The 22201-nt window shown below is 34.0% G+C and overlaps 1 protein-coding gene across 1 annotated transcript in view; it reads left to right on the forward strand.

Annotated features, from left to right (window-relative positions):
• USH2A (usherin) overlaps nucleotides 1-22201 on the forward strand; it is an 821881-nt gene that overhangs the window by 489646 nt on the left and 310034 nt on the right. The window contains exon 40 of the mRNA XM_017870028.1: nucleotides 17394-17573. Coding sequence (XP_017725517.1) covers nucleotides 17394-17573 — 180 coding nt within the window. The remainder of the gene's footprint in view (nucleotides 1-17393; nucleotides 17574-22201) is intronic.

Genomic DNA, 22201 nt, shown 5'->3' on the forward strand with positions numbered 1-22201 from the left:
AAAAAAAAAAAAAAAAAAAAAAAAAAAAAGCATGAAGCTTTTAGAGAATTTGTATTCTTTATTTATAAATAAAGTTGCAGATAAAATTCAAGTTTTTTCTTCCAGCAATATCCCTTTGGGGAGACAGCAAAGGAGTTTTACACCCAAGGAGCAGAAATCAAAAATCATAGAATTAAATTAAGAAATTTATTTGTAGGCCGGTCGCGGTGGCTCAAGCCTGTAATCCCAGCACTTTGGGAGGGCGAGACGGGCGGATCACGAGGTCAGGAGATCGAGACAATCCTGGCTAATACGGTGAAACCCCGTCTCTACTAAAAAATACAAAAAAACTAGCTGGGCGAGTTGGCGGGCGCCTGTAGTCCCAGCTACTGGGGAGGCTGAGGCAGGAGAATGGCGTAAACCCGGGGGGCGGAGCTTGCAGTGAGCTGAGATCCGGCCACTGCACTCCAGCCTGGGCGACAGAGCAAGACTCCGTCTCAAAAAAAAAAAAAAAAAAAAAAAATTTGTTTATTTGGACATTCATGCATTTGTTCATGTAAAAAGCATGTATCTAGCTTGTTTTATGGAGCAAGACAGAAACAAAATGGTAGGTGCTGGGGTCGAGTGGAGAAACTTCCTCTATCCAGAGTTGAATCCTATGTTGTTTTATTTTGCTAAATTTATTAAACATTTAAATTTATATGAATGATGGTGCCTGTTCCCGGGGTGTTTATTCCTTCCCAGTGTAAACCTATTTCTCCAAATAATCACTATGCTAACTTAATCACTATGCTTTCAACATCTGAAATATTTTGAAAGTACTTAAGTATCTGCAAGCATGGTCTGTGTGCTGAAGAGGCTTGTGGTTTACAAGGGGAGCTAGAAATTACTCAAGTAATCATATAGAAATAAAATTACAGACTTTAATAATTATTAAGGCAAAATTATATATAACTACGATTTTCATAATAAGAAACAATATAAATTAGAGGGTCAAGAAAGTTCTTTTGAGCTGATGACATTTAGGGTAACTGTAACATGACTAGACACCAACTCAGAAACTAGAAAGAGGATTCCAAAATGAATGGCATTTTTAAAGGATATGAGGAAAGTAAAATTGTGGTGGATTTGAGGAAATGAAGGAAGACCCTTATAGCTGGGATAGGGAATGAAGAAAAGAATGGCATAGATGAGACTAGAAAGTTAGACAGGAGCTAATTCATGCAGCAGACTGTTTTAAAGACTTTGGCATAAAGTAAAAGTGTAGTTGCAATAATTACAAAAAATTGTCAAATTTTCAGTTGTTACACAGATGAATATTAGTTACATTTAGTAGCTAAAGGCTTAGATTGGAGTATCTTTTTTCTTCAGAGATAGTTTTGTTAAAATGGTACCAATTAGACCGGGCACAGGGGCTCACGCCTGTAATCCCAGCAGTTTGGGAGGCTGAGGCGGGTGGATCATGAGGTTAGGAGTTCAAGACCAGCCTGTACAAGTTGGCGAAACCCCGTTTCTACTAACAATACAAAAAAAATTAGCCGAGTGTGGTGGCAGGCGCCTGTAATCCCAGCTACTCGGGAGAGTGAGGCAGAGAATTGCTTGGACCCGGGAGGTGAAGGTTGTAGTGAGCCAAGATTGCGCCACTGCACTCCAGCCTGGGCGACAGAGCGATACTCTGTCTCAAAAAAAAGAAAAAAAAAAAAGATACCTATTATAAATGTGTTATTGGCTTGCAGTCGTTTTTTCTATGGAGGTATACATATGTGTATTCATGTGTTTCCATATATAATGTATTGGGATCTTACTACAAACACATATACTTTACACATTTAACATTATATCATGAATATTTCTTGTATTACACAAAAAACACTCATAACAAGTATTTAATACTCAATAGGTATTTAATATACCATAGTATAGATGTGCCAGTATGTATTTATCAATTCCTTATTGTTGGCTATGTAGGTTTTTTATTCTTACTATTTGAAAGAATATTTGTTAACACATACTTCTACATTTTTTCTTGATATGTGTAACTACAAAGGAATTGCTAAATTAAAGGTTGAGTATATTTTTGAAGACACGTGATATGCATGGCAAAATGCTTTCAAAAAATTACATCATTTCACATGGTTTCTAATAGTATACAAATGTGTTCATCTGTCTGTAATTATATGAATTTGATAGATAAAAATGGTAGGTTGCTTTAATTTGCATTTCTTTTATTCCTATTGAGACCAAACATTTTCCATATGTTCTTTCTCTATTTGTTTGTTTGTTTTTCTTTTTTGTCTGCTCACACACTTTACCCAGAATATTTTAGAGGTTTTAAAATTTGTTTTGGTATTTATGGCAGCTTAAATATTATAGATAGTAATTCTTAGTCATTACAATTTTAAATATTTTATCTGATTTATCTTTTGGTCTTTTATAAGGTTTATGATGTAGTATTTTAGATTTTGATAATTAAATCTTTGCTAATTAATTTTATAACAAATATTTTCTCCATCTAAAGTTGAAACATATGTTGCTTTATTTTGCTAAATTTATTAGACTTAAATTTGTATACATAATGCTGTCTGTTTCTGAGCTATTTATTTCTTCTCTTTATACCTGTTTCTATTCTGATTGAATTGTGGTGCTTTCAGCATTTTAATTATTTAGAAAATGCCTTTGTATCTTATGGGTAAAGTTAATATTTTCTCCCTCCAGATTATTATTCATTTCTTTTAAAAGGTCTTAGTTCTTTTCATATGTATGTTCTTCCAATTGAACATTAGATTGAGTTAAAAAAATGATACCAATACTTTTAATGGAGTCTCCTTCTTATGCATTAATTCTTGTGAAATTTACATCTTCAAATATTTCTCATCTGGAAATGTGTTATTGTTCCATTTACTTAAGCAGCTTGAAGCAGCTTGTATCTCACAGTAAGATTTTGTTATTTTCCTCATAAGGACCTCACATTTTTCATTAGGGTTATTCCAGGTATTTTCCTTTTGTGATTGTGTTCATTTATTTTGTTATAATATTAAAAAAACTCTGGTATTACATCAGTGTTTTAAAGCATGCCATTTTATTCAACACTTTAAAATATTTATAAATCTGAGTTAGCAATTTCTCCAGCTCCGGGAAGACAGAAAATACACAGATTTGTACTTTCAAAGAATGTGAGTTCAGCTCATTCAGTCATATGAACTTAGCTGGATATACCACATTAACAGACAGGATAGACCTTTCTACTTTGAATAGAAACAGCTGTAATTCAAGTTCTGTGTCACAGATGCAATCCATATACTATGGTTTCTTTAAATAAGCCATGACTAATTGATTTTTAGTAATTATTTGCTTCCAGTAATTCATGTGAGATTATTAAAATAACCTTATAAGGTAAATATAAGATGTTTCAAATATTCCTATCCATTGAGAACCCCAGAAATTTTCCCTATTAAAATTTTCAGAAAAAAATCAAATAGGTGCACAGGAAAATCCTTATAAAATTAAGTCCTTGACAGAGATTATTTGTATAATAAAAATCAAGAGGGTGGGTGTTTCTAAATATTCAACTATATGGATTGAAGACATTGTGGTAAATCCATTACAAAGGTTATACTGTATATTTGTTGATGAGAAAATATATATTCTTACAACAATAAAACAATGAGCATCATAAAATTCTATAATTGCAACATATGACAGTAGATCATATATGTAGATGTATGTATATATAGAGAGATGTGTGTGTATGTGTATGTATATATGAACAAATACGAAGGACACACACCAAAATATACCAAAATATTAATAATAATGATTATCTTCAGATTTTATATAATTTCAGCTTTTGTCTTTATGGTTGCTGATATAGCTTTAACATTTACAATAAAAAAATTTCTTTTATATTTAGAAAAAGAAGAAATATATGAAACCAAAAGAGAAAAAAGCAGGGGAAGGAGGGAATTTATATCATGCTTCATCTCATACCAAAACTAGTGGAAGCATTTCAGAAACAAAAGACCTTAAAACTTCAAACTCTAATAAGCAATTGGGAACAAAAATCTTGAGTTCATTATACAAGGGATGTTAAAAACCTTGGGCCTTAGTTTCTTTCAGAAGCCCAGCCATTGCAATTATTATTTATGATCACCTTACTTTTGCTTGAATCTCTTCAACTAAAAATGGTTTACTTCCACTTTTCCCTAATAATTTATATCTTTATGGTAATAGATTTTCTTATTATCTTTCTGATTTGTACCTGTTTCCTATTTAATGATTTACTCTGTATGGCATACATGTCAAAGTTATCATGCTAGAAAAATTATTATGCTATAATAATTATGGTACCATCAAACTGAATTAAATTATGTTTCGTTGTAAATAGTAAAATGTATTAATTTTTTTAAAAGCCTTTTTATGCCAGTGGAGATAAATAAAGTTACCTTTATGTACTTTCATTAAACACAATGACAGTACAAGCCAAACGACAGAACTGATAACAAATCAACGCACTCCTTCTTGTAACACTCATAAGTTGTTCTGAAATCAGCTTTCTTAGGACTATGAATTCAATGCAATGTATGGAACAGAATCTGTGCATTCTGTGAATAAAAGTTTCACTTCCAGCTCTTGTGAGTCTAGCTAGGCAGATCTTTGAACAATGAGGTTTTCTTCCATTGATTTAAAATGAAAATGAAACTACATTTTAAATGTGCATTCTAATTGTCCCTTTAGCACATCAGAACAGCACTGTCTAATAGAAATATAATGTGAGCTACATATATAATTTTGAATTTTCTAAAATGCACATTTTTAAAAAGTAAAATGAAACAGTTAAAACTAATTTAGTAGGGCTTGGTGCGGTGGCTCACACCTGTGATCCCAGCACTGTGGGAGGCCAAGGGTAGCAGACCACCTGAGGTCAGGAGTTTGAGACGAGTCTGGGTGACATGGCGAAACTCCGTCTCTACTAAAAATACAAAAATTAGCTAGGAGTGGTGGCGCATGCCTGTAGTCTCTCAGCTACTCAGGAGGCTGAGGTGGGAGAATCACTTGAATGTGAGAGGCGGAGTTTGCAGTGAGCTGAGATCACACCACTGCACTCCAGTCTGGGCAACAGAGTGACTCAGTTTCAAAAAAAAAAAAAAAAAAATTAGTAGTACACCTTATTTAATCCCATCTATCTAAAATATATCACTATTTTAACATGTAATTAAAACTTACAAGTTAATAATGATACATTTTTTTTAACCAAATCTGTGTTTGTATTTTACACTTGCAGGATATTTCAATTCAGATTTTTTATCAGGTGTATTCAATGCGCATTTATATGTCATAAGTTTTCGGTTGAGAAAGCAGATCCACATACCAAATTGTTTCAAATGTGTTGAAAAGTTTTCCAGTAACTGAATCAATGATCGATTTTTAATTTAAATTCATTAAAATCAAATTAGAAATTCAGCTCCTCAGCCACACTGGCCACATTTCAAGTGCTCAATAGCCATATGTGGATAGGGGCTATTGTATTGGACAGCAAAGGTTTGGAACACATGTACAAGATGTTAACACAGAGGGAAAATTAAAAGTTAAATCAATGCCAAACTATTGGGAACGTTTTGTCTACTGGGTTTCAAGAAACAATGACGTGACTGATATTTTTCTCATTGAATCAGCTGCTTGGCTGGTTGGCTCAACTGATAGAGTCAAACAGTTGCTGGGTTTTATATACAAATCATCTCCTTGTTTATTTGGTCCTCCAATTTTCTTAAGGCAAATATTTTTGCAAGTTATGCCAAACTCTGTTTCTCCTGAATATCCCTGTTATCCTCGAATATTGCTGAGTGTCCCATGAATATAACTGTTAAATGCTATTTTGAGTCAAAACCAAGAACACCTATATTGAGAAAAAAATTAAATGTAGTTAATGTTATACCACCATGTTTTGTTCTAGCTTCTCAACTGTCTTATAAATCATGTAAATAAGCACCATAAACATCTACTGAGTGATTCTATAATAGTTTGGATCTACAGGTCCATCATTTGTGATGACACATAGAAGTTGGCCCAAGAAAGCTAAAAGTATGTCGTATGTCAAATAATGCCTTCCATCAAGTTTAGAGCAGCATTTCTTCCCCAGCATTACAACTTTGTGTAATGGCACTTGACAGTATTGGCATTTCTGATATGACTTCTTTTGGCTAGTTCAGCATTCTTAAAAAATAAATAGTTTTTCACCCTGTGATTGAAAGGGTTAAATAGTACCAATTCATTACACTCACAAAAGGATTTATTTTGTCCTCATAAATCAGTTTTATTCCACATTTTTATTATTCCCTTGGGTGAGCTACTCCAATTGAAATCAATACAAGTGCAAGTGACACAATCAATCTCGATATTTGATTATGGATCGGAGATCCCCAGGTCCGCTTTTAGCCAGTTGCTTTCTGATCATCTCCCCAAAGAACTGAATATTTTATTGGCATCTATGAGTTTTGAACATGTTTCGAAAGCAGATAATAATCTTCATTTGTATACTGACAATGGAAGTCCCACAAATGAACAAGGATTAAAAAATAAAGACTTAAAATATGTAGCTATAGCATCATCAAAAAACTCTTCAAATTTCTCAGTATTTTTCTTAAAATGAAGTCATGTTTTTAAATAACTTTATTCTTTCTTTTAAAAAAAGACCTGTTAATACAACTGGTAGCTATAAACCATATTCTTCGGGTGCTATTAGGTAAATGACTATTTTTCATGACAAAGATCTTATTTACTTTCACATGCTTGTTTCAGAGCTGAACCGTATCAGCTGGTCTAGGTTAGTAATAGGAGAACAGTTAAGGTGAATAAAATGCCTTTGAAGGTATCCAGGCTAGTTCTTTTCATTTCTATAATTATGCAGACCAGAAAGCCACCATCTGGGGATTTAAAAGAGAAAACAGCTCAACTTTAAATTAGAGAGCAAAATTGATTAAGTTGTTCCTCAAGAGGCCAACATTTATATATCAAACTCTCTTTGCTTTACAAACATATTTATATCATGATCCTTTACATATCAGATGCTTATTTTGGTACTCATGGTACCATATTATTGTTTTCTTGCCTCTGACTCTAGCCACCTGTTCTAGGTTCTTAAGAAAAATATTTGAAAAGGCACAATTAAACCATTCAGCAATTCATTATTTGATACTTAGAATAAGGCAATTATTTGATGCACTTATCTAATCATATTCTTAAAATAAATTTCAAGGTAATATTGACACTACATTTGTTACTTTCAGCAAATATTTTAGCCTTATTTAGCCATTTACTTATTTTCACTAGAATCCGTAAGAAGGGGATGTTTCATGTTTTGGACAAATTACCTACCACTGATTTTTTTCAGGAAGACATATAACTTTGAACGTTGTAGAAAAGTATTTTAGAAGCAGTTAAAATAGTAAACCCATATTTCTTTCATCCAAGCACCATTAATTACTCTTCAGTTAATCTTATTAAGCCTTTAGAACAGGAGCTATATAAGCCATATAAGCTAGGCACTTGGATTTCCATTGGCAAACTTCCTAGGAATGTGGAATTAGGGGACTATCTAGAACTTATTTTTGTCCAGCTTCGTTTCCTTTTCAGTAATTTGCATTTATTAATGCTGAATAATGAAAGATAGTCAAAGCGTTAATGAAGGTATGGTGCAGTGATGTAACACAGGGCTATATCAACAAAATGTTCTTTCCACATGCTTTGTTCAACTCTTTAAAAAAAATATTTACTCAAAAGAATCATTCTAGAAAGTGGAAATTGCTCCCTTTATTCAGGAAGGCAGAATATTTTTAAAAAGTTAGCTTCTTTAATTGTTTAATTCAGAGGTTGGCAAATATTTTCTATAAAGGGACAGAAAGTAAACACTTTAGACTTTGCAGGCAATATATTCTCTGCCATAATTATTCAATTCTGCAGTTATACCATGAAAATTCCTAGAAAGATAATTACTTTTGTTCTAATAAACCTTTATTTCCAAAAATAGGCAGCTGGCCAAATTTGGCTTGTAGACTGTAGTTTCTGGGTCTCTGTTTTATTATAACTTGTTTATAAATTAAGATACAATTTACATACTTTCCTTGGATATTTCAATCCTTTCATGATTCATTTGATTTTGCAACAATTATGAATGCTAATCTAAAAATCTATGTAATACAGAAAAACAACATCCACTAAAATCCTACTACCCATAAATAACCAATGTTAACAAACAGTGAACATTATTTTAGAGCTTTCTCAATTCATGGGTGATTTCTTGATAGCAAACAACAGAAACAAATTTGGTTAATTCATGCAGAGATGAATTATATTAAAGGAATTCAACAGTTCAAAAAGTTACCAGGAAAGCTGGAGAGTCAGATTTGTGCAGAACCACAAATAACATGGCCCAGACAAGCTTGTGCCTTCTTAGGACACCCCCACCGGCACCATCACCATTCAGCTGCTTTGAAAATTATCACTCTGCTTCCGTATTCTCAACAATTTTAGGGGCATCTTGAATAATCCTTAGTTGACTGTGAGCCATTGTTTCACTGGATCAAGCTCTGTAGTCCCTAGGTGAAAGCAGTGCAACTGACTGGCAATCCCATGGTCTCACCACATGAACTTCAGCTGTCCTTTCATTTACAAAAACAAAGAAAATTAAGTTATATTTCTAATCATTTATTTCTACATACCTATTATCGTCTCCCTGATTGTTGTAATTTCTTGATCTTTTTTCTTGTACATGAATTACGAGTCTCTCAAGGCTTTTCATCATACCATTGATTTAGATCTTAGCTCTCTCTATTCTGTTCCTGGCTTTTTCTAACTTATTAATTAAATACTTAATGCATTTTTAAATTTCCAGATTGTTTCTCTGTCTCTGCAATATCATTTTATCATCTTATAGGGAATATATATCATTTTTCCCCAAACTGCATGGTTATTTTGTCTTTTTATGTTAGAATCCTTTCTTCCTCTTTAGTTGTATGTACAATACTCTATATATTTCTTTTTCTTCAACCTCATCTTGCTTATGCCTTGTATGGGCAGTTCTGTCCAGATTTTGCTCTGGTTCTGAGCTTGGTCTACTTCCTTTCCCTTCTGGTGCTAGTCAGTCTTCTTTTGACCTAAACTTTGAGCACTAGGTGTTGCTAGAGAGTGCAAAGATGCACTGGGCAGAATTCTGGGGAATCCAGATTTTCTGTCTCCTCTGAGATCCTATTATATGGCTTTTGTGGCAGCACTTGCTCCATTTATTCACATGCATCTCCCAATCCTGGGAACACCAGCTTCTTTTCCCAACTCAGCACAGGGCTTGGCAGAATGGCCAGCCCTGATTTCTCTTCCTATCTCTGCAGACTCCACTCATTTCATTTCTCTACACATTGGAGAGGATTTATTTGGCTTATACTCCTTCCTCTGGGAACAAAGGTAGGAGTTGTGCTATACTAAGAAAGAATTTACCGTATCTTTCTTCTTTTAGGTTTCAATTTCATGTCAGTCATTTTTTTCCTTTTCCTTTATACATTTGTACCTGGAGAATTTTCAACTAAAATTGTTAATGTTACTGTTTTCATAGCTTGTTTCCATTCTGTCAGGTATTTTGGAAAGACAGTTGTGTGGTATCACCTAATTTAGAAGCTGTGAAAGTTCACAATTTGTCCAAAATCTCTTTCCAGCAAGGTGATTCATATATACAGTTCAGAGACTAACTCAGAGACTGTAAGGTGGCATCTGACTTTCCCCACCTCCTGGTGTTCATGTCCTTGTTTACTTTCTTTCCCTTGGGTGTCTTCAAAACCTGTGACTTGCTTCTCACCAGCAGAACATAACAAAGGTGATAGCATGCCACCTCCATAAGATTGTAACCTATCTTGCTAGGAGACTCCCTCTTTTTGATACAGTAAGTGGTCATGCTGGGAGGCCCATATGGGAAGGAAAGAGGGTGAACTCTAAGCAACTCAAACCTAGTAACTGAGGGCAGCCTTGAGCCAATAGCTGGAAAAAACTGAGACCCTCAGTATCGACAGCCTACAACAAACTGAAAGCTACCAACAACCACCTGAGCTTGAGAGAGATCCTTCCTCATTGGAGCCTTCAGTTGGGACTTCAGTCCTGGCCAACACCTTGACTACAGTCTTTTGAGACCCTGAGCATAGGACCCAGTTAGCCGTGCCAGACTCCTGACTCACAGAAACTATGAGATTATAAATGTGTGTTGCTAAGTTTGTGGTAATACCATGACACATCGATGTATAACTAACACAGGAACACCTGACTGTGTGACTATAGCATATGAAACAGGTAGAACTCAACAGCAAAACATGATATCATTCTCGTCCAAAGCCCCAAATCGTTGCTCTTCTTTTACAGAGTAACCATCTCAAGTATATACATTCCAGTAATTAGAAGAAATTGTTAAACATGTCATTAAACAAAGAATGGACCATATGCCTTGTCTGGGATCAATAATGGTTGTCAAATTACTCGTCTGATCCTAGGAGCACCATAGGCTTAGCATGTTCAGCATGGTTAATAAGGCTCTACCAGAATTTTAGAAGGAAACACATTCTGGTGACAAAATAGTTGTGTTCATGTCCAGTGTTTGGTGTGGAAGCTGGGGACCACTTTCTCTGGGAGTATATTTGTTCAAATAACTCTTAGCTGATTGAGATAAGGCATCAGTTTGTTCAGTTGGAAAAAAGTTTGCCCAAATGGCAAATAATAAGTCGAAGTGGAAAAAAACCCTGACATTTCAGAGCATAACTTGGTTAGTGAAAATAAACCATACTTCTACAATTTACGACAGTCACAGTACACCTCTGAATTTACTCTCTCTTTCTTTCTGTGTGTGTTTATATACATATATATAGTGAACTATACTGAATTTTATATATCATATAGTGAACTTTATATATAAAATGTGTACTCTACATGCATATATACATATATATTTCTTTCATTTTTATGACTATTTAGAGCAGTTTTAGGATTATGGAAATATTAAGCATAAGGTACAGAGATTTTTGTCTATCCTTCATGCATTATAATTCCTTTCTGATATTCATAAAATGAGATCCATTTAGGAAAATCTGACTGTGATACATAGAGAAAGCTTGATGGGAAAAAATAAAACATGCTTCAACAAACTTTAAAAATAATTTGCAATATTTAGAACAGTAATTGTGCCTACACATTAAAAAAAAGAACAACAGAACAAAACACAAAGATTCTAGTTATCTACAGAGCTGTCGTTTCTCTTGTGTGGGCACAACCAGGGCAAATGTGTCTGAAGCATCTTTTGGTGAGTTGATAAAATGGTGCATGTATTTATTCCCTGCACTACAATTGTCATACTAGAAGAATGACCAGTTTAAAGAGGAGTCAAAGAAGTACAGCTTTGACTAGATGACAACTAATTAAAATCACTATTACAGTAATTACAGTAATGTAAGAAATATGATGCATTAATCGAGCACCGTCCTCAGGAGGTCTTAGTGGTTCATAGGCTATTTATTTATTTCTCTTTCAAATGTTCTGTGAAGAAGACAGCTTTGTGGGCATATGTCTATAAATATTTTATACATTGTCAAAAATGTAAGGCCAAGAATAGATTTCTTTCACCATATATTAATTACAAAATAAACAAACACTCAGCACCTTTCAGCTTCCTACCAACATGAGATCTATCAGAAAAATGGAATTTGGAAGAAACACTTGCTTTTTGGTTAAAATAATTTAGAATAATATTTTTGGAAGGGATAAATAGCTGTAACTTAAATATTAATACAGGCTATCTAGAGCGACCTGAAATTCTTGGCTCACAGTAAAGGCTGATTTTGCCAGTTTACCTTGATCACAATTCTATGTCTTCTGATTTTGCTATTGGCAGAATTTTGTGATACTGAGATGGAACTAAACAACTCTAAAATTTAGACCTCAATACCAGAAAAACATAGTATTTCTCTGTACAGCAAGAAGTGGGAAAAATTAGTTAATACTTTTCTACCTTAAGGTGTAATTGGATTCAGAAAAAGACTAACTTAAAGCAGGACCAGGCCTGACATATAAAATCCTCACAAGGTAACAAGAATCAGTTTGGTTTGTTCGCTGTCATTTCTCATTATAATCTTTGTCATGAGAATGGATTCATGTTGTGCCATTTTCTGTTCTTGTTACAATCTTTGTCACATGAATAAGATATCAGGATGTTAATGCCTGGCATACAGTATTCCATGTGTGATGATACTGTACAGGACTACACTGACCTTTGCAATATTATGTATTCTGATTGGTTGTTCATGTCACCTCTTTCCCACAAGTTAATAAGGCTGTAAAAAGGAGAGAACTGAAATGGCCAGCCAGTCAAATTATAGAATATTGAAAAGGTCAGAGCAATACAGCACAGAGGAAAAAAATTATGGAATATATGGTGCATTAAAATTCTTGTGACAATGATTATAACAAGAATAGGAAAGGATACCCATTTATGTTATTTCAATCTAGAGAACCCCATAGGATGGTATCCTCAGGACAGCAATCATTTACGCATCCCTGAGTCATACATGTGAAAATATCCATTTATGCTGTTTTTCCCTTAAAAAATAATTGCATAAAAGATTGTCTACTATTCAACAGAAAAGAACATTGAAAATAAGATTTTCATCTTAGAAAGGGGGCATTGATATTGTTAACTTTTCAGTTAAGACTTTGTATTTGAGACTAAAGAAAAGGTTTTTTTTTTTATAAGTAAAATCTGTTGTTCATATGAGATTTATTTGGTCTATTTTTTCATGTAACACTTTTCTTTGAAATAAAATAGGACTGAATGAATTAACCTCTTTCAAGACCCTTTAGAATGTGGGATAGACTGAAAGAGCAGTTAGGAGTTTATTTAGAAATTCTACCTGATCTATACAAAACTTATTTTATCTTTATGATGTGTGATGTTGGTCAATACACAAAAAATCTTTCCTTCCTCTGCATCTTCAGTGGAAGATAGTGACAAAGAGGTATAATACTTAAATCAGAAACCCTGATGTTACTGTTCTTAATTGTGCAATAATGACTACTTATTTTTAAAATTGTTTTTATGCACATTTTAAATTTTCTTATAGAACAGCTTCATTGGATTTTGTAGTCTGTAAGGAGACATCTGTTTTAAACCTTAGCTTTACATTTATTTCACTAATAGAGTAAACATATTATAGTCCAAAGCTAGAGTCTAGACTCTAGAAGAATCATCCAGGATCCCAGCACCCTATGCTCCAGTGCTCATCCAGTAGGCCTGGGGTAGAATTCAGATATACAAATGTTTATGAGGTACCCGCACGTGATTTTGATGTAGGTTGTGCCTGGAACAGTGGTATTGGTAACCTCATTTTGCAAAGAGCTAAGTGAGATCCCCAGTTAAAGCCCTATAGCTCAGACCAAGCCACAGAGGGTGGAGGAGGGCAACTCAACTTCAAATCACAATGCTTGGGTGGGGGTGAGGCAGGCAGTGGGGAGTTGTTGTTCCAGAACACAGAAGCTTAAAAGGTCTTGCACCATCCACTTATACTCACAAATAGGGTCAGATTGGAGGGCCTACCAGACAGGAATGGTCACCTGTGATAGGACATGCTTATCACTTTCACAATTTCAAGCTTGATTTTTGAGGCTGAACCAACGAGGCTGCGTTTTCCAGTCCACTGAAAGCCCAGTTTATGCAGTGAAAAGTGGCAAAGCACAACCATCTCAAGAGCAGGAGTCTGAGGACATGCGTTTTAAAAATCTACCCCTTCTCCCCAATATTGAGGAGCCTAGATTCCTAAAGTTCAAAGGAAGGAAGGAAAGACAGTGAGAATGAAACGGAGGAAGAAATAAAATCTGTGGATCCTGCTTTGGTTTTGAATCTGGACATTTTTGAGCTTCATTGAGGGCTGAAATCCTGTCAGCTACTCTGGGTCTGTGAATTGAACTGTATGTTTGTAGGGGTGAGAGAACATTAGACTCACTCAGCTGCATGGTTCCTGGAGATGTACAAGTTCTTTTTTGAGCTGAGTAAAATTGTTATGTAATTGCATGCTTCTCATAATTATTGAGTAATTATATACTTCTTATAATTACTGAGTATTCATTGTTCTATAACTAGAACTTAATGTTACAACTAATTATATAATTACCATGTATTAATGTTGTTATCTAGGAAGCTTAGAATAAAGTGCACTTATATATTTCTCCCTGCCATGCCATTTTCAAAGCAAGAAATAGTGTTTGTTTTTTTGTTTGTTTTACAGCTCAACATTTCCTTCAAAAACAAACAAGCAAAATGCAATGGAGAAAACTTCACCAACATTATAATCATACACAGTTACTTATTTATTTTGTATTTGTCCCTGGCTGAAAATTTGTAAAATTATATTCTCATGGCTTAATTTTAGAATTTCCATTGTTGCTTTACAAAGTTCATTCTTTTATAAGACCTGCACAGTTATGCTACTTGAGAGTCAATTGAATATCTGCTTGAGTCTATAGGATAAGCTGACCTTTTTGAAAGTTTACAATTGAGTATGTTAATGACAGCAGAAATACTTCCAAGGAGCTCAATATCATGGGGACAGGAGATCTTCCCATCCTGACCATGTAATTGATCTTAGGCAATGGTTAGGATGTTCACATTTAATCTTAACCAGGTTTCTTGAGTGCAAGAATTATGTCTTATGTACTTGGGGCATGTTCTCGTCAGTGCTTAGCAAAGCCTTCTCCTTGCATGCAGTTGGAGCTCAATAATCCTCAGTAGAAGCAAGTTGACTAGTTGTAAAGAACCTACAAAAGCCAAAATGGCATAAATTGGAAATGTCTTTTTAGTGCATAATGAAATTATCAAAGGCTGCTTTGTAGGTTTCATAACGTCTTGCTAATATGTATTACACATATAGAGGAGTGCATTATCTACTTCCATTTTAGGACCTTGAAATCACTCTTTAAGCTATGAATATGTCTTTATCTGCTTTTACTGAAAGTGAGTAGAAATTATCATTGTCATGTTTTAGTACACAAGCCCTGTTTATTTCTTTTGAAATAAACTACTTCTTTGGACGTACCAATTTTGGGTCCAGAGTAATAAATTATATTATGCCACTAGGGCTCTCTTCTGCTCATGGAAAAAACTCCGGAGTATTTTGTAACAGATTTTCCAGAGACTTCCTCCATCCCCAAATTATTATAAGTATCTTTTTAAATAACTTTTGTATGTTTTTAAAATGTGTTGGACCTACCCACATTTCAAGAAAATAGTCAAGTAATAACCAGATATCAGAATCTCTTTTGTATGATTTGATCTTCATCAATTTCGGTTTGAAATATAATCTGATGGGACAGTGGCACATTGGTAGAGGATGAGATAAGTGCTGCTTTGTTCATTGAAAAACCTTAGAATTTTGATTAATAATACATTGTTAGGTTGGAAGGGGTAGAGAATAGGTAGGCAATTGCTACTGAGAAAATGAAATACAGGGTATAAAATTCTTAATCACTTGCTAGTTCTAAATGGCTAGAATGTATCAATTGTATGAATTACAACAAAAACAATAACATCATTCCTAGCTGCTGTTTATGAGCAACTATTATGTGCTGGATATGATAAAGAAATCATCTCACTTGATTTTCACAATAGCACTGCAATGTAAATACTGTATTATCATTCCCAGTTCACAGTTGAAAGACCAGATATTCAGAAATACTAACTAAATTAGCAAAAAGCATATTACTAAAGAATACAAGAACATGTTCAAATGCAGGACTTTCTGACAACCAAATTTATGTTCTTTCCTTTGCACTATACTTTGCTACTAAACTGTGTCAAAATATAATGTTTTTGTAAATATTGTGAACATTGCATTTTGTATACTATACAATGCAAGATCACTTTTAGTATGATGCCATCTTTTAATTTTTAAACATTTGTTCAATAAAGATTATATCAGTATCTGGAGATGTTGCGAGCATGCTTGTTCTTCCCTTTGAAGCTCAATATCATGTGCTTTTTTAATTCATTTCTCTATATCTGCAGAAATTGTGTGTGAAAGATTAAATGTACATATAATAAAAAGTGGTGTTATATAGGAAGAAGGTTATTTGAAGTAAATATTGGTGCTCTTTTAAAGAAAAAGTCTCACTCTGTCACCCAGGCTGGAGTGCAGTGACACAATTGTAGTTCATTGTAATCTCAAATTTGTGAGTTCAAGTGATTCTCCCACCTCAATCTCCTGAGTAGCTAAAACTACAGGGTCATACCACTGCGACCAGATAATTTTAATTTTAATTTTTTTTTTAGAAATGAGGTCTTGCTATGTTGCCTTGCCTGGGTGGTACTCTTAATCATTCATTTTTCTGTTTTTTAAGAGTTATTGTATCATTTCTAAAATTGACAACAATTAAGCAGCATTTAAAAAAATCGTATCATAAATTTTTCAGGAAAGCATCTAATATAGAAAAGTGTTACAATTTTCATTTGTAGCCCTTTTCTTATTTTAACCCTAATTTCTGACTCTTAACCTGAAATTTAACCTAATGGTGTAAGAGAGAGAGATAAAACACTGTTATTAGGCAGCAATATTTTCCTGCATTGTGGACTGATGAGATTTAAGAATGGGTTTGCTAAAGCTTTGGAAGGAGAGTGGTGGTGGGAGCAGGGTGAGGACATATTGAGAGTGACTCTTTTATATAGCTAGGCAGCTTCTGTGTTTTCTCATAAAGCTAAAAATATTAGATCTTCTGGTCAAAGTGGACAAATAGTACCTCCCATCCCCAGTTGCTTTCCAGGATATTCTGACTAATTCTAATTTAAAGAGGTATTAGATAGAAAGAAATCCACCCACATTTCAAGCAAAGTGAACAGAAAATACCTCAGTTTGTGATATGTACAATATCTGACTAATATGTCTGAGTATAGTATGTGTTTCCAGAACCATTCTATTTGAGGAATAAGGTATTATTTCTTCCTGTCTGCATATCCAAAAAAATTCAGGGATTTTTATTGGAAAAAGAAAACTCAAAAAAGTATAAACAACTCATCAGGTAATCAATTTCTACATTTGTGCAATATTTTTACTTATATGCTTGATACTTGTGATATGGTTTTATCCTACAGTTATCTAAGAATATTCCTCAAATTATTTTGATTGCTATGATGAATGAATTGGCCAGGTCAACCCAGATAACACTTTTGTTCACAAGATAATAAAATCCAAATATGTGCATTGATAGAAGCACGTGCAATGCCTCTTAGAGTGGTAAAGTTACAGATCTATTTGGTACAGTATATTTAGAAACTCAAGAAAATACTCAAATAATATCAGGAAAGAATTCTTAAATATGTATTTATTTTAATAATTTTCTTTTTTAATCAGTAGGTAATAATTACACCCTTCTGAATGTCACAAAAGTCATGTACAGTGGAGAAGAGACAAACCTTTGGGTGCTCATGGATGGGCTGGTTCCTTTTACCAACTATACCGTACAAGTGAATATTTCAAATAGCCAGGGCAGCTTGATAACTGATCCTATAACAATTGCAATGCCTCCAGGAGGTAAGTCTATGCACATGTTGGCTATCTAATTTTATATAAATGCCCTAGAATTAAGTGCCCATTGAATATCTTGTTTATTTTTAGAGGTATTTTATTTTAAAACTTAGAGGCTCAATTATATTTCTGGTTCTTTTGATTGTTGTTGTTTCACTTTGTTTATTCAGATTCTTTAATTGACGGTCTTTTATCGTATTGCTGAGACTGCTTTCATCCATCTCACACTGTGTGTGTATGTGTGCCTATATACCATACACATACACACATATCTCTCTGGATTTCTGCATGTTAAGAAAATTGGGAAATGCTTTTTGTTCAAGACTTTACTTAAAGCCAAAATTTATATTTGCAATTTGAGTTTCCATTTTCTACTGCAAATGGTTTTCATTCCTGGTGTTCTAAATAACTAGTTCAATTGTATACTTAAAGTACTTCATTTGGCAAAAAAGGCAGGGTGTGGATGATAGAATAGGAAATTTCCATTTGCATTACTGAAAAACACCTTTAAATTCCTGATCCTAATAATTACAATTCAGCAGGGCCACATTCATGTGTGAAATGTGATACAGTCTGGATATTTTATTTTAAATATTTCTATAAAATCAACCTATTCACAATTACCATTATTTTGATGTGCCATCAGCTTCACCATGTTTTAACTCGTTGTGGGAAATAATCACATTGAGGAAAACCCCTCTAGGGTTGACATGGATGGCCCTTGAACAGAAAGCATGCCTAAAAATGTTAAGAGCATGATTCTCCATTGAGTGCTAAAGAATGTATGTTTTCTGAAAATCCTGAAAGCAAAGGACCCCAGGACTTCCAGTGTCTGCCCTGTAGCCCATCTCCCAGGAATGAGTGTATTCTGGACTAAGGGAGAATGTCACAATCTTATATCAGCAATCTGAAAGGCAGGTTAACCCCACTTCCAGTTATGAAGAGTGTAAGAACAGAAAATGCCTTATCACTGGAGAAAAATAAAGGGAATCTTCAGTTTGTATGGAACCACTCTCCTGCAAAAAAGATTCATTACCTGTTGTATCATAAAATCACTCACTATTATCTACTTTTTATACCATTATTAAAATTAATGAATTGATATTTACTAAAACAGTTGAAACTCTACATGTCAGAAGCTACATTACTTAAGAAAAGAATGCATAAAAGAAACTTTTGAGGCTGATCAACTCAGGTTAGTATCATATTTATTAAGAAAATAATTTTAAAAGGGAATTGAATTTAGATATATTTATTTAAAAATTGAGACTAGAACACAAAATAAAACAAACTCCCTACGCTAAAATAAACCTTAGGTGTTCATATCTTCATTTTTCACTTCAATACACATGCTAGGAAGGATAGAAAACTGTGATGACTCTAAACCTTAGTTTATAATATCCTTTTATTCAGATTAGAAATTAACGAGTAGGCCGGCGTGCGGCTGGCTCAAGCCTGTAATCCAGCACTTTTGAGCCGAGACGGTTGGATCCACGAGTCAGAGATCGAGACCATCCTGCGCTACAACCGCTGAAAACCGTCCGTCTCCATAAAAAAAAAAAAAAAATACAAAAAACAGGCCGGCGACGGTGGCGGCACTGTAGTCCCAGCTACTCGGAGGCTTGAATGGCCAGGAGAATGCGTAAACCCGCGAGGCCGCGAGCTTGCAGTGAGCCTGAGATCCGCCCCACTGCACTCCAGCCTGGGCGAACGTAGAGCGAGACTCCATCTCAAAAAAAAAAAAAAAAAAAAAAATTAAGAGTAATCAGTGTCATAATGGAGATTTTTAAGTTGTATAGTAATACCTTTTCTACAGGATATATACAATATTTAATAAGCATATTTATTTTATAATATTTATATGGATTTAAACAGTTTGTGATTTACAGTAATTTATATCATATTCATAAAACAGGGCAAATTTAATTAATTGTTTATGTGTTGAGGAATGTATGGTCTAATAATTTGTTATGTATATATATATCATGATTCAATTAAAAATAGCAAGCTCCTACTGCTAACTGAATATGAGTTATATGAATATACCTGTCAGTAAAAGGGTTAATATTATGCAAACAGGAAGAAACTAAAATATTGTTTTATAGTGGTGCAGTCAAACTGAGTAAACTGTTAACTGAGGCTTATCTTCATCTTCGCTCTGTGGATGCTTATCTGTGTCATTACCATAATGCGCTGCAGGCCCACACTCTCTGGGCCTGATGCAATCCTTCACTTTATGTATTCAAAAATCTAGAATTTGGGAGTCAGTCCTTCACCAAAGAGGAAGCAGATGTCTTCAAAGACACACAGTGATTCGCTAAAGTTTATTATGACCATTAGGACATACTTTCTTTTTTCATTAGATTGTTGTTGATTACAATTAGGAAACTTACAGCATTAAAATTATCTTTTTTATGACCTTGTGGCAGTTTAAAGGTTATACCTCATTGATTAAATAGGTTTTAGTTCATGCTTCCTTTTACTTAATGATCTGAAAACATATTATCCTGATTTACACATAAAAATCATGCTGAAAAGCATGTGGCATTCACTAGAATATGTGTGTTCAAGTAGAATTAAATTAGTACTGAGAGTTATTAAAGAAATCTTCCATGCCGTTGTCCAGTGAACTGTGTTTCATTCTGAAATGAATAATAAATGAACCAATATGCAGAGGCGAACCAACTTATGGACAGAATAGGTTCTATATGCTATTTACTTTTCCATTATATTTGGATAGCTATCATTATTGCCAATTCCTTGATTTCAATATTAGATCTCTTTTATGGTGATGTTGAAATCCTAGTATCTTTCAATGCTGGATAATGCAAGATTTGTAATGATAATATCCTTAGCTATGCTTCTTTTGCATAGTTTTAAAACATAATAATAAAATAATTGGGTGAAATAAAATGCTCTTTTTTACTTCACCAAATATGTACTATCAAATATGACCTGGAAAATCCCCTTTACCCATTTAATCTAGCCAAATCCTACTCATTTTTTAGGCTCGAACCTAGAAATTGTTCCGTCAGAAAGTCATCTTTTGCCAGCAGAGGCTGAGATAGGACCTTTCTGTATCCCAGAGAACAGTTACATTATACTCAAATTGCCTGTTTAATCTGTCACAATCACTGGTTATAAGATTCTATAGAGTAGGAACTGTTTCTTACTCACATTTTTATCTTCAATGCCTAGACTAAATCTGACACTTGGTAGGTGCATAATGAATAATTGGTGAATGAATAAATTAGTCAAGATTGCTTAACTACTAGTTTAAAATTTTAAGCTTATCATTGCTCAAGCCTGCCAGGCCTCATCTCAACCTGAGCAACCTTGTAGTTTAGCCAGCTGTGAAAATGTGACCGTCTCTGTACACTATTGTCCAATGTAGGAATGCTCTGGCTATATAGATAAAATTGGGAGCTCAAACTATAAAGAGGGTGAGTGTATTGGAGGTAAGAAATATTCTCAAGTTACACCAACTCATCACTCTTTTATTCTTCCCTATGGTGGTTATTTTTCTCAGGTGAGCATAGAATAAACAATCCTTAGTTTAGATAGGAATTTGGAAAGGAGAGGCGAAAGGGTCATCCTCCAAAGAATTTTACCAGGATACATCATCTCTTAATTGATAGTTGGGACACATCTTATTTGCCAGTCCTACCTCTATTTTTCTGATGAGAAAAAAATATATAATTAAGAATATGATAAACACAAGTTATCTGAAGATAGAAATTATAGCAAGAAGATGGTGCTACTAATAATTTGGCACATAGATGAACAGTGGCAAATCCCAATTAACACATATTTTTTATTTGAAAATTTCAGTTTAAATATTATTTGGACAACTGGAGGAGCGTCTCTCTTTTTTCCAATTATGTAGCAGATCTTCCCTACTTCTGCTCACTCAAGTTTTTTGTATTTCTACAATTACTATATTTTTAGGTTGTTTGTAATAACATAATGCTCATATTTAGCACTAAGGTACTCTTGGAAATAAAGAATATATTTAATCAGAGCTCTTGAATAGCATTATGGTACAGGTTCAAGAGTTCTAGGAAAAGAATTAAAAAAATAAAAATGAATCCAAATGTTAATCCATAAATATGAAACTTTCCTATGGCCTTTACCCCTTCAAGGTCTGGAGTTACTAATGGGGTTAGGATTTCAACGCTTAATGGGGCTCAGTGCATTAGTGTTTTGTATGCACGGAATTCAGCATTCAGTTTAATAAGTGGTTGACATTGGTGATGTCCCTTAATTTGCTTAAATCTAATTGGCTCTTTTATCAGTCAAACCTGTATGGATTGGCAATTGATCAGAAAGGGTCAGCCATGACTCTGCATGTAGTTAAATGATGGAAGCACCAGTTAAAGTCGCAGTTGCATGATAATAAGCAAAAGAAGAACAAATGAGCTTAGAGGAGGAAGGCAAAGAAGCTTAGAAGTTTTGCAGGATCTTCAAGTTCAGAACAAAGGCATTATAGAGTATATAAATTTTAAATACACTGCATTTTGCCTCCAGACTTAAACCTTTTTTTCCAGATGAACTGAAATCTTGTCTGAAACTGTCTTTGTTACATCAAAGAACTACTCAGAAAGCTAAAAGAGACAGAAGAAGCATAAAAGGGC

This window comes from Rhinopithecus bieti, unplaced genomic scaffold (assembly GCF_001698545.2).
Source record: "Rhinopithecus bieti isolate Rb0 unplaced genomic scaffold, ASM169854v2 scaffold_1673, whole genome shotgun sequence".
Taxonomy (NCBI): Eukaryota; Metazoa; Chordata; class Mammalia; order Primates; family Cercopithecidae; genus Rhinopithecus; species Rhinopithecus bieti.